Source organism: Leopardus geoffroyi, chromosome D3, assembly GCF_018350155.1.
Source record: "Leopardus geoffroyi isolate Oge1 chromosome D3, O.geoffroyi_Oge1_pat1.0, whole genome shotgun sequence".
Classification (NCBI taxonomy): Eukaryota; Metazoa; Chordata; class Mammalia; order Carnivora; family Felidae; genus Leopardus; species Leopardus geoffroyi.
This window is the reverse complement of record NC_059339.1, coordinates 54,950,297-54,964,813: the sequence shown is the minus strand read 5'-3', so window position 1 is coordinate 54,964,813 and position 14,517 is coordinate 54,950,297. Positions and strand designations below refer to the sequence as shown.

The 14,517-nt window shown below is 38.3% G+C and overlaps 1 protein-coding gene across 6 annotated transcripts in view; it reads right to left on the bottom strand.

Moving 5' to 3' along the window:
• The window catches only part of ASXL3 (ASXL transcriptional regulator 3), a 180,417-nt gene that overhangs the window by 84,403 nt on the left and 81,497 nt on the right, over nucleotides 1-14,517 (bottom strand). For all 6 annotated transcript variants that reach the window (XM_045456917.1, XM_045456921.1, XM_045456919.1 and 3 more), the window contains one exon: nucleotides 11,121-11,242. In XM_045456917.1, coding sequence (XP_045312873.1) covers nucleotides 11,121-11,242 — 122 coding nt within the window. The remainder of the gene's footprint in view (nucleotides 1-11,120; nucleotides 11,243-14,517) is intronic.

The window sequence follows — 14,517 nt, the reverse complement described above, 5'->3', positions numbered from 1 at the left end:
AAACAAAGCAGCACTTAAAGGTTTGTTCTACCTCGGCAGCGTGGCTTGGGAGCCCATGGAACTTGAAGCCATGGCTCCCAAGTAAAATAAATGTAAAATAAATGTTTCAAGACCAGGATAAAAATATATGTGTCTGCACTTCTCTTGCAGGTGCGTCCTCTCCAGTGCACTGCTCAGTCAATCAAGTTAACACCGAGTGTCATCAGTATGTACAGCAGGTAAGGACTACAGTATTGATGCACTCACTCAGCCGTGGGGAGCGCTGCACAAAATCACTGAACATGGCAGGAATCATTTATTTCTGTGAAGGGAATCAGTCCTAATCTTGGAAACCTTGCAGCACTCGGCTTCTGTCTGCTTGACTTTGGGCATTAACCTTCAGAACACGAACATGACGGCGTTCTGGCAAATCCAGGAAAAAAAAAATTGATACGAGAATAAATCTCTCCAAATGGGAGTGCTTTGTGTTTCATAAATGAATCAACCACAGCGATGATAATGTAATAAAAGACATTTAAAAGTTCTGAAATACAGCTTATCCAGTGGATCGCTTTACACAGAAAATTACCTGTAATAAAAAGGGTATTCAGCACACGAAACTGAAGAGACATTAAATTCCCAGTTACAGGGAGGCTAAAATTCCTCAAAAGGTTAAAAGGCTGACCACAGACAGTCTCAAACATTTTTATTCCTGGCTTCTGTGTCATTTCTACCAATTTTATAACAACTCAGTTACTTGATTAATGTTCTTCGACCAGAAGTTGTCACAACCTCCTAAAATACTGCACTGACTATATATCCCCTGCTGTCAGAAACAATGTCACTGTATTTGCAAAGGGTATTAGTTGAATGTCCAACTTGTAGACCATAAGATTTAGCAATCAAATAATTACAGAAGTGAAAAATTAAACACCACTTAAATGAGAGAAAGCAGATTCAGATGAGATTTAGAACCAGATGGCAAAGCGAGTGGCTGGGGGAGTCTATTACAAACGATACTGTTGGCTATTAGTAACACAAGCAACTTCCCTTCAATTCCTACGTCTCCTGAGCTTTTGTCAAATACCAGGCACCATGTGGGGACAAGAGATCAAACCCGAATAAAATGCCCTCCTCCTCACCTTTTGCTTGCTGTCAATAATATATTTAATGAGAACATGTGTGCCATAAAATATTTAGGACATTTACTACTCTTTTTTTCATCAAGGTGTACATAACCGCATAAATGTCTATAGCCTGGTGTAAAAGCTCAAAGCCATTTATAGACATGAACCTATCAATCCAATAACAAAACAGAATGAGGCAACACAGTGCCTCAAATTACAATTAAGACCATTTTTGCCTACTACGTAAGACTTCACAAAACAATATCTGTGTACAAAGAATGATTAATTTTTAGGAGTCTATACATCATAGATTTCGACTATTTCCCTTCGCAATCCAAGTGAGTATTTTAAAAAATATTCATTTTATGTTAGGGTGGATAGGTATATATTTGAAAATACTCCTTAAGAAAAAAAAATTAAACAGGTGCTACCTAGAAACTGGAATCATAAAGTTAAAGATGCCATGTCTTTTCATAGCATTTTTGGTAGATAATAACTAAAGTAATAAACATTTTGTCCTGAGAGGACTCTACTATAGAAAAATTAGCAGCTGGACAGATAGCACACATGACAGAGATGGAGGAGGAGGGAGAGGGGGAGGGGGAGGCAGGAGGAAGAGAACCACCACCACCGGCCACGCCAGCACCACCCAGAGCGTCAAGGTGCAGCCATGGTAGGGATAAAGGAATACTAATCAGTATTGAGACCATTTCAATGATTTTTTTAAATAAATACGTACACAGAAATTTGAATGAATATTTAACACAGTATTTTTAAATACTGAAATGAAACAACGTCTCTCGGTGACCAAAACTAAATGTCCCCCAATTAAAAAAATTATTTTAAGTGTATTTAAAATATGCACACTTTCCTGTTTTACTTCTGAAAAACATGCATTATATTTGACCCCAAGTAACATTTCTACGGGCAGATAAACAAAAATTGGGAAGTCTTTGTTTACTGCGAGGCCAGTCACAGCAGTGAAGCAGCAGGCTATGAGGCAAACTCAAGGAGTACCACAGTTCAGTTATTAGAAGGAGCATCTTGATCACATTTACTAGATTCATGGTCACTTTAGGCTAACTTGCAGATTCCAAGTCACTTCCCAGAAAGCAGGATTTATTTGACTCTGGACACTAAGGACACCTTCCAAGCAGATCAAAATGTGGATGGAGGTAGAGGCAAACCGTGCTAAGTGAGGGATTTGGGATCGTGTGGGCTCCAAACAAGAAAACTCTGGCACTGGTCATGTCCATGAGGCTGGCTGTAGTACAATGGTTCCTGTATTAATAGTGATCCCTGTTTTCTTGTTGTAGGGTGTTCGTCCTGCAAGTAACGAAGCTAGTCGTTCATGGGTTGTTTGGTTACATAACTCTATTTCCGCAAAGGTGGGCACATCCACCACTCACACATATGCTGCGTGTCTCCTCACAATCCCTTGAAAAATGTGCAGTACTTTTTGGGAGCACATCGGCTGGGGTGAGACAATGACAGTGGGACGCAGAAGTGAGTGGGAAAGCACATATCCCATTGGAAGAGGCAGTAAGTACTCAACAGATGCGACACAACTAGATTTTTAGGTGAGTCTTCCTGTTTTTAAACAATGTACCAGACAAAACAAAGATGACTGAGCTAAACTCGGGCTGAGGGCACCAACCTTCGAGACCTACTATGCACCGATCCCAATGTTCCTCACCTCACCAGATAAATGAGTCTAACCACTGCCCAGCAGAGGGCTTATAATGTGAGGATCTGTAGAGGAACAGGGACTGGCGCGGAGCCATCTTACTGACTGTGTGGTGCACTGGGTAAGGGCAAGGTTGCAGAGGCAGAGAAAGAATTAACTAACCAGCTGAGTAAGGCTGGGTAAATTACTTGGGCAAAATGTCCCTATAAAACAGAGACAATAGTGTTGGTAAGATGTTTTAAATACGAAATCACAGAACAATATTTAACACTACTTGTAGCACACAGTAAATATTCAATAAATGTTAATTATATGTATCTAATTTACTCATTCTGTAATGAATGCATTTTTTGAGGACTTACCGTTGTAGTCCAGTATACGCACTGCTGATCCATAGCAATGAATAAGACAAAAACATTTTTGTCTTCATTATTTCACATTTTAGCAAAAGACTGACAAGGAATCACAGAAAGTAAACGTCATAGTTTTACACACACACACACGTACTAAGAAAATTATGCCAGGATGATGAGGGAGAATAACTGGGGCAGGAAGGAAGACCTCTTGGGGGGTGACAGTTGAGAGGAAATCTAAATGACAAGAAGAACCAGCCACGTGAAGATGGCAGAATCTCCAATCAGTTTAAAAACCAGTATTGAGACCCCTATCAGGAACATTCTTTGGCGCTTCAAGGAATAAATAGCCAGGGTAGCTGGAAAAAAAGACTAGGAAGATTACAGAAATGGAAAAGAATTCCCCGAAATGATTGCCAAGGGTTTATTAGGCCAAAGCAAAGGCAGCTGTACAACCCCAGTCTCTTCCCACAGCCTACAGTGACCACACTGGTACTTGTGCACTGGAGATGTGAAAGAGGCCTCGCAGAGAGAAAGCACTGGGTGTCTTCCAAGAAATACGTGCACTCTGCCTTTACACACTTCTTCGGCATACAACTATAAGGCTCCACTGCATGCGGTACATTGCACCCCACACCTTGGACAAGCTTCCCAGCAGTTCTGAGCATTTTGAGCCCTTTAGGGAAGGGCCCTTTAACACTCCAGTAACACTTCTGCCTCAGAGCCTCTGCATGAATTCTTTTCTGTGCATGTACGCTCTTCCCTCAGGCATCTGAATGGTTCATTTCCTCATATACTTGAGTCTACTCATTGCCTTTGCCCATCTGGGCTGCTAGAACAAGATAACACAGACTGGGTAACCTGTAAACAACAGAAATTCATTCTACACAGTCTGGAGGCTAGAGGCCTGAGATCACAGTGCCAGTGTGAACCTGTGAGGGCCCCTCCTTTAGACTATGGGCTTCTCTTTGTATCCTCTTGAGGCAGACAGGGGCTAGGGAACTGTGGTAGGGTCTCTTTTGTAAGAACACTAACCGCGTTTAGGAGGGCACGGCCCTATTGGCCTAAACACTTCCAAAGACCTCATCTTCAAATACCATCAAATCGAAGATTTCAATTTATGAAATGTGGGGGACACAAACATTCAGGTCACAAACTCTTACACTGCATTTCCCACCATATTCTCCATCCCCAACATCCACTATGCCTTATTCTCCTCCCATGGAAAGTATATTATACTGTGTAATGTCATTTTCTCTTCTCTTCCCCAACCTAGACTCTACGAAAGACAAGGATTTTCATCTTTTTTTTTGTTCACTAACATATTCCCAGTGACTAGAAGATGACATGGGCTATACTACGTGCTCAGTAAATATTTACTAAGTATAAATAAAAAACTCATAAAAACAATTTTAATAAAAATAGAAAAGCTCTCATCTATTTCTCTGTAAATTATATTACTGGTTTATTCAAAAGGCAGAGATTGGCATGGAACAATCAAGAAATAACTTTATTCTCCTAATGTTGCCTTCACATGTGTTCTGACCAATCTCCCTTTTCCATTTCTGGACAATACTTTACATACAACATACGGCTTTTCGGATCATCTTCAAGTATTTACACAGTCTCATTTTTCAGGCTTAAAAACATGAGTTTGACTATAAAGCCTTCTTTCTGCTCTCCCAGATCACACCAATGCTTCGGGTCAAAAACTACATTAGTTAACAGATTCCTTATTTTACTCTTCCTCCATTTTCTTCCTCTATTTCTGGGCTCCCCAGGATTGGGAGTTGAAAAGGAGGTGAATAATAGGTCAAAGTTGTCTCATCCAGTATTACCACAGTCACAGAATTACAATCTTTGGGGAGGCAGGAGGCCAACTGCTAGATTTGGATGGCATACATTATCTAGTTATATAGATAACGTTACCTGTGTACTTATCATCATCTAGTTATAACTATATATGTATACACACACACACACACACACACACGCACATATATATACACACACATATAAAAGTGTGTATGTACATATGTATATATGTAGGTGTGTGAATACAAATAAAAATAAACATATAAAATATAAATGAGAAATATATATATGTATACATATATACATATATATGTATATACACATACATACATACATATACATACATATATACATACATACATATAAAATCCCATCCTTCATGAATGTTTCTGTCCGAGTCTTTCTCTCACTTAGACTGTGCCTCCTTTCACCAAGAGAGAGGATGTAGCAGAGCTCCATACACTTTAATAAAATCTCCTTGGTTAATACTCCTCCAAATAAATCTTGAGCTATTTTTTTATATCAACTATTGATCCATGATCAAGGGCCGTCTAGGCTTCTTTCACTAAGTCCTTTGAGGTTGTGTCTGGCACCTCTCTTTACAACAGGTATACGTGTATCCCATTGTCCTCAGTTTTGAGCTTTAGCTAAAATTCCAGAAGAACAAGAAAATTCCTGTTTTATACTCTGCTACAAATATAACAGAAGTTAAATGTAACTTAGTTTATCATTATCTAAATTTGGATATCCCAAAGCCTGGACAATAGAAAGCCACATAATAGATTAAGAAAATGAGACTAGGAGAGTCACTTTAGATGGTGGTGGGAGGTTTGTTCTTCACAAGGGTACCCTAAAAGGGAGATTTTATTTTGTTGTGATAAATTACAAAAGGTGGCTTTTTCTACTTCACACCAAAGGTCTCAATTAGCTAGAGGCAGCCCTGTTGATCAATCTATAACATTGCATTATTTTGACACTGACATTATGTAATGTCTTAACGTATTAGTCTTGATTCATTTTAGGGGGATGATATCATTGAGGTACTTCCAACTAATCAAGTCTTAGCTATACTTTGAAATGTTAATGGAATATCTCATTGAACAAGTTTAAACCCTGTAATTTCAAAGCCAGGAACACACGTTATCAAAACGTAAGAAGATGGCAAGTGTAAATGAGTCTACTATGAAGGAATATACCTCTCAGCTGTCCACGTATATAATGTCCAACACACCCAAGCTACACAGAGTACATGGCACCAACCAAGTTTAATACTTCCAGGTACTATTAAGTATGGAAAAAAACAAAAAACAAAAAACAGGCTTCAACTTGGAAATGAACTCACTTTCTAAAGTAAGTTCTAAAGGAAAACATAACAGGAAACAAACATAACAGAGCTAAACCAGTCAGGGAAAAGTAAAGATCCTATCATACATCAATTACAATTCTGGCTTTAAGCAAAAGGAAAGAAATCAAAAGATGCTGACTGAGCATCCTTTTCTCTAGAGACGTATTGTGATATTCTCTTGTAAAAAGAGACCCAAAAAAAGCCTTTAAATAAACATTTCATTTTGTAAACAGAAAGGCTTGTCAGATAACTCTAAAAAAAATTGAGTGGTTCTCGTTTTTACTCTAATGAAAAATAAAATAAAACCTAAAATCACAGGCTCTGCGCTCACTTGGAATTTGCATAAACCAGTAATGCCTGCTTTATTTTAATAGAGAAACAACACTAACAATGTAACTTAAGAATGCACTGAATGCAATAAGTCCTTTACTGAAAAATGTGAAAATACCACATGCTGTGAATGCTAAAATAATTAGAAATACACACATACAAAACAGCTGGCTGTGTCAGGCACCACCAACTTGCATTGTTGCTAGTATGATAAATGTCAACGCCCATGTTCAGAAACTGCCATCACGCAACATAACCTTTGGAATTTCACAGTAGTGATCAAACATATAAAGCTAAAGCAAAATACCAAGACCATATCTGCTTTGTGATATGAAGAGGGAAAAACTGCCTAAAACTGCCACTTTATGAAAAAATTCTACCACCCTAAATAAATAATGAAGGAACTCAAATAAAACAACAGCAACAACATAGAAAGGTTCTACTCTCCACCATGTTACATCCCATAACAGACTCATCCTTCCTTAATGTTACATTTGATTCTGCTGTTTAAAAACTTCCAAAATTTAATCTCTCTTAATTATCCTTCTTTAAATTTCAAAATCTAATCATTTCATACTTTTTAAGATCATTACAACTAAAAAAAAAACAAGGTGGAAAGAAGACAGGGAACAAGGTAATAATCAGCAATCTGCTACCCTCCAGAGGCTTCTATGTTTTATTTATAATATGCTTATTCAGAAAAAAATAATCTACTGAGATGACAATATATTATTCAGGTAATTGTATCTAACATATGATGCTAACTAACATTTTGATGATTAGAAAGTAAAAGGGATCCAAATATTTAGGAGCAATGACAATATTCTGTATCAACAGGCAAGGGACATTCTAGCCTCCCTATCGTCCAGCCTATAATTACACTGCAATCCGGAGTGCTGCGAAGTACCAGAGCCTCTCTCTATGGCAACATGCTTCAGGTGGGGGTGGTGGTGGGGGCGGAGACAGGGCCTCAGATCTGAGAAATCATGTCTGGCTTAGTTTGCATGAAGGCTTACTTTAAATTATTATTATTATTTTTTTGCTACATTTAGTCTTACAAAGCTACTGGGTTTTGTTTATTTCCTTTTTTTCCACCTACTTCTTTCCAAGATTCTACATGGGCCAATATACACTTATATTACTAGAGTCCTACTGACTCAGAATATACTTCTAGTAAAAAAAGAGCTATATATTTGATATAGTTGAGTGTCTACCATTATAAGTGTTGACGTTGAGCATAAGCAGTCTGTGTTCGAAAATAATATTAATGACTTTGCTGTCTTGCTTTCCTTACATTATACAAATACTGAACAATGTAAATGTCCTTGGATATCATACTACATACTACATACCATAGGCTAAAAGGCAGTATTCGTTAAGAGGGAAGAATCTAAAACTATGATTCTAGGTTCAAATATCATCTCCCAAACTCACTAGCTGGACAATTGTGGGCAAGTTAGCTAAAGTCTCTGGGCCTTATTTTCCTCATTTGAAAAATGGGAATACTAGTACACACATTAAAGGATTTCTATAAAGATTCAATGACATAGTATATATAAAATGCAGAGCATAATGTCTAGAATTCAGAGAAGTAAATATCAGCTAATGTAATTATTATTAGGGTCATTCAGCTGGCCCTGCATTCATGAGATTATGACTTATACATGCATTTATACACACAAGAACATATTCACAAGTAGAGAAAACACACACACACATATATATATATACATATATATAGTATATATATATATATATGTATATATATATACACACATACATACACTTAGAGTGAATTCTATTTGGTCATAGCCATCCAACTATCCAAAAGAAAAGAAAGCTGCAAATTTGCTGAGGCTGCTACAATTTAAAATGCTTCATGTTCAGTCAATTTTTGAAATGCTGTCTTAAGAAATTCAGCAATTACAGGGAATCTGGGCAAAATTCTGCAAGAACAGCTTTTTTCTAAATGTATTTCCAATATGAATTTGATTATTAATCTAACATTAGCATATCTTTTACATATTGTGCCATATTCTCACTGTAGCTAATTTGCTATTTGGTTATATAATATGAAATCTTAAGAAATTAATACTCTTCTAGGACATGAAGAAGCTTACAGGACAGGTTTCTTAAAACAAGGCTTAAATCCTAAGCAAGCAAGTGGCAGTTCCCACGAGCACATGCTCTACAGCAAAACAAAAACACTAACTCAAAGTTAAAAAATGTTTTAGTAATGGCAAAACATGTTCCAGTAATATGAAACATGTTCCAGTAATATGAAGCCTAAATGAAGAAAGTAAAAAATAATGGGACATAACAATACATGGATTTGGATCTCTATCTTTACATTCATATACAGGGATGTTTCATAGTGTACATAGTTTTTAAATCACTGCCCTTCAAAAGTATGACTTTCATTTATGATTGTATCTATGTTTCTTAAGTGCTACAAGTACCAGTATCCAGCTTTGCATCCTTTGTTCTATCTCGATTAGTATTTTATTATCTGCATCCTATTTGCCGCCTGAATGAGCCTTTTCCCAGACTTCCCTGTCATCCATCCTTTATTTCATCAATTAAAAAGGGATCTCAACACTGAATTCACTTTTGTTCTTTGATTTAAAACATTTCACAAGACAGAAATGGCAAGCTCACCAAAGATTATTTGATGCAACACTAATTACCTTAAATACAATACCAATGAAAGGAAATACTGCAATTTCGATAGTTAGTAGAGAATAGAAAAGTAATTTTAATTCAGTACAAAAATGTTGAGTTTCTTCCCTAAGTGTCCTTGTTTGAAGTAGAGGAGAAGGTGCATGGAGACATTCTAAGTCTAGGAGATTGCATATGACTATTAAGAACTTCACTGGTTAGTGAGACTTAAAAAAAATTAACTTTATTTAAAAAAACATGATTTCTCGGGCCGCCTGGGTGGCTCAGTCAGATGGGCATCCGACTTCAGCTCAGGTCATGATCTCAAGGTCCGTGAGTTTTAGCCCCGCGTTGGGATCTGTGCTGACAGCTCAGAGCCTGGAGCCTGCTTTGGCTTCTGTGTCTCCCTCTCTCTTTGACCCTCCCCCATTCATGCTCTGTCTCTCTCTGTCTCAAAAATAAATAAACATTAAAAAAAAAATTAAAAAAAACAAACATGATTTCTCTTTCCTTGTTATAAATTTACCACTAGAATGATACTTCTCTTCCTAGACTTGGTAAGGGCCTGAAGGAGGTGAGATTGAGGGGGCTGTCACAGAAGGATCAAAACAGGAGTGCCTGGGTGACTCAGTCAGTTAAGCGTCCAACTCTTGATTTCAGCTAAGGTCATGATCCAAGGGTCATGGGATCGAACCTCGTGTAGGGATCCACAATGAACATGGAGTCTGCTTAAGATTCTCTCTCTCCCCTCTCTCCCTCTCCCTCTCCCTCTCTCTCTCTCTCTCTCTCTCTCTCCCTCCCTCCCTCCCTCCCTCCCTCCCTCCCTCCCTCTGCCCTGCTCAGGCTCTCTCTACCTCACAAAAAAAAAAAAAAAAAAAAAGGATCAAAATAAAATATGTAAGAGGAAAGCAGTTAAACAAGGGAAAGCCATGAATTTTCACATGAACAGCCACATACATAAGCTTTCCACTTATTGACAGTATTACCATCCTGCAATGTCCCCATCTAACCACAGCATCTCCTCTCCTCTTGCACACACAATTCAGAATCTGCCAGTGTGGCATCAATAGCTAACATTTACTGAGTGACTATAACGGGTCACTCATTGTACCATGTGCTTTCAGCTTCTCACCTCACTTAATCCTCAGGTCATTCCCATGTGAAAGGTACTATTATTTTCCACATTTTCTAGAGAAGAAAGTCGAGATTCAGGGAAGAAAAGTGTCTAGCCGAGAGTTGCAAGCATTCAAGCCAGGGTATCTCAAAGCCTGGAGGCCAATCTTACAACCATTCCCTCCCATCACCATCTCAGGGCAAGGATGCAGAATTCAAGACTGCTTATGTAATATCAAGATGATACTGCAAAATTAACCAAACACTCACTGATGGACATTCTTGCTCAAAGTAAGCCACAATTACTGTTTTTCTTATTTGTAACTTAATGCACCTCAGTAACAAGAAAGAAATCATCTATTTATTTTTTTTACATCAGCTATCAGTTAGACATGAGACCACAGAGACATTATTCTCAACATATGCAATGCATTTATGAACCCAGTATGTTTACTATAAACCTTACTCAAGAAAATCTTAATATAAGTTTTTATGATTCCAAGGACATTTTCCCTCTTCTTTTTTATATCAAAGTTCTCAGCCAAGCCTCTCCTATTTTTCAGCACAGAGTAAAATTAGCGTTAGAATATTATGGAAGTGGTTGAACGTAGGACACGTCTGTTGCTTTCTGATTGCTGTGTTCTTATCTACTTTGCTTTCTCCACATAACACCTTAAGAAGGTAGAACAAAGAACAAATGCAAGCTCTCTTACCTGTTTAAGAGCCTTTTTTGTGTGTTGTTGAAAGGAAGACACTAACTTGCTCTGCACTGCTGTGTTAGCAAGGCTTGAATCTCGAGTGGAAGATGCTTCATCAGTTACCTGCTTTGCACAAACTAGAGACACAGAGAGATAATGATATTACTAATTTGAATTCCTTTTTTTATACCCACTGTAATTAACTCACTTGGAGCTTCTCTCCAATTGAGAATGGATACCTAAAATAAAGCCAAATAGCACAGTAAAAAGAAGAGCATCTAGATTTGAGAGAAGAGATCGGTTAATAACTGTGTGGCCACAGTTTCATGTAACCTCTCTACACCTCCGTTTCCTTACCCACTAATTGATGATAATTTCTATGTCATGGGGCTGTTGTGTGGACATACAAAAGAAAAACATAACATGTGCCTCAAGACTTGGGCAATGCATAGTATTTTTGAAGAAACAATGTAAATTAACGAAACTGTTTCAAATCTACCAACCTCCATGTTGTTCTTCAATTTACCAGTCCTCCTTCTACAGACTCTACGGCCTACTGTGACACGTTTACCTTCTCCTATGGGCCAAGACATCTACCATGGAGAAGGAAAAATAAAATTCGAGATTCTGGATGTCAATTTAAGACAACTGTGTTCAAGGAAACCGTGCCCTCTTTAGATTACCACGTAATCTGCCCACTTGTACCAGAGTCAAGCTTTCCTGTCACCTATTCTACAGAGGACATTTTCTTCAAAAAGGCTGCAGAAGAGCCAATGTCTTGCTGTCATGGGTGACAAAAGCCCACATTCACTTTCTTCTCTATGATGCCTGGATTATAGCTAGATCTCTTCTTCAGTCCTCAAACCTTCCACCCGAGAGAGAAGGTCAACCACTGAGTAACTTCGGCAGCAGCAAGGACGCTGGCCCTTTTCTATGCACAACAGAGGGGAAAGAGTTATTTGGAAAATCAAAGTAAGGAAGCACTGTAATTAGTGGCAGAATGGAGGCATATGTCAAAGGCAGGAGGCAAGAGGAAGTTAGATGGAAAAAAATAACTTGAGAACATATTGGAAAAGCTCAAAATATGACTTTTTAAGGGCACCAGGGTTAACAATAATCCAAGAAAATTTCCAAGGAACAGTAACTTGAGAGGATTCTGACCTGAGCTCTAGAGGCAGGTGGAGGAGTAAAAATTGTTCTAGTCAAAAATGGAAGCATATGCACGTGCATAGTGTTGAGAACACTAAAGCTGCTTTAGATAGACTCAAGCACATGCTGCCTAGAAATTAAAAATGTGGTTCATGAAAGAGAATGTTAGGAAAAAAAAGAATTAGTCAAGTTTTTTTTTTTTTTAATACAGAAATTAATCAAGGTACTGATTACTAAACAAAATGAACAAGTTTTGGACCATGAAATAATTGTTAGTTATTAATGCCAAGCACTTTACATATGTGATCTCATTTCACCCTTTCCACTTCCTTGTTGCTTCCTTGAAAGATGGAAAGGCATTGTCTCTGTTTTTGAGAGAGAAAACTAGAGCTTAGAGAGGCTCAACTACTTGTCAATAGTATCACAGCCAACAAAATAGCAGAGATGGGAGCCTGGGCCAGACCCATAGTTTCCCACTTAAAATATTCGGCCTCAAAGCCCCACAACTGATGCAAAAACTTAGTGTCTAAAGAAGTTTAATTTAGTTGCATCCTGTTGAAAGTGCTGTAACAGGAAGTTAATAAGGGCAGGGAGATCAAGTCATTTAGTCACCGACATGAAAAAATATGAGAGCGAACGGCCCAGAGAGTACTAGGGTTGAAGACGCAAAAGGATTTGCCCATGGATGGAGTCAGAGAAGCCCCTGAATTAAAGATCAGGTGATACCATACGACATTTTTCCTTAAAACACTCTAAACGTTGTAGTTAAGAAACATTTTATAACACTGCTTGCATGAACTATGGCTCCTAGGTTTTTCTCCCTGAAACGATCACTTAAATCTTAACACACTGCCAAATCTTACTCAAGAAAGATTAGAGATCAATCATCGGTTTACATTCCAAAGATAAATGGACTTTTATAGTGATTATACACATGGTCTTTTCGATGTTCTGAGGTCTCTATGAAGTGTAACAAACCGGGAACTGAGAGGAATGTGGCCAACAGGCCAAATGATGCCAACTGCACGGGCCTCAAAGCCGAGCCACAAGCAAAGTGGGCATTAACAAATGCGTCTCATTACTTCACGTTCTTAGAGTAGTATTTCCACCTAGACAAATGGAAACTTACTGATTAGTTAAAAAGGAGAACAAAACGCAGTCCATGGATTTTAGGGAATTATGGAAAATTAGGGAATTATGGAAAATTATGCAGAATGCTTCTGCATATTGAACATCTACACAAATTTACCAATTTGCTTATTAGGAAGTACTTTTACTCCTAAGTCTTTCAAAGGTAAACTCCAGTGAAGCAGGATCAAAAAATGACAAATGCTGGGGCACCTGGGTGGCTCAGTTGATTAAGTGTCCAACTCTTGATTTCAGCTCAGGTCATGATCTCTCGGTCATAGGATCGAGCCCCACATGCAGCTCTACACTGAGCATGCAGCCTGCTTGGAATTCTCTCTCTCCCTCTCTCTCTGTCCCTCCCAATAAAAATTTTTAATTTTTTTTAAATGACAAATACCGAATTAGTACGTATGTAATTGAAGCCTGCTATTCCCCTCATACTCTTCTGACTGCAGCAATAAGCAGTACACAGCTCTCCTTCCTGAGGATGACAGGTACCTTACAACTCACTCTATTTCTCTCTGACCTAGGAAGTCACTGAATATCATGATACCTATTTCAGTATCAGAAAATATATTGCATTGTTGGATTTAAATTCACTACTGCGCTACGTCAATAGTGATTCACGTGTATTTTGTGCTTCCAAAAGGAAGATTCTGCTCAACTTAGAGCCCAGAATTTCAGATGGAGGGCAGGGCGATAAAACGAAACAGCATCAAGGAATCCTTTGAAGTTTTTTTCTCAAAATGACTCATTTTCCTTCCACTAAATTCTATTTTGCTCTATCTTCCAGTCCATCCTACACTCGAGAGAAGCATCATGAGGACTCCTTCCTATATAGTTTATTTCCTCCCTGATCCCCTCTTCTGGTACTTGCTCCTATCTCCTGGGACAAAACCATTTTTTCCCCCAATTATTTATTTCTAGTAACATAATTATAGAATCTTTAAAAAAGTAAATACAATAGTGGGGGCACCTGGGTGGCTCAGTCGGTTAAGCATCAGCTCAGGTCATGATCTCACGGTCCGTGAGTTTGAGCCCCACTTTGGGCTCTATGCTGACAGCTCAGAGCCTGGAGCCTGCGCCAGATTCTGTGTCTCCCTCTCTCTTTCTGACCCTCCCCTGCTCATGCTGT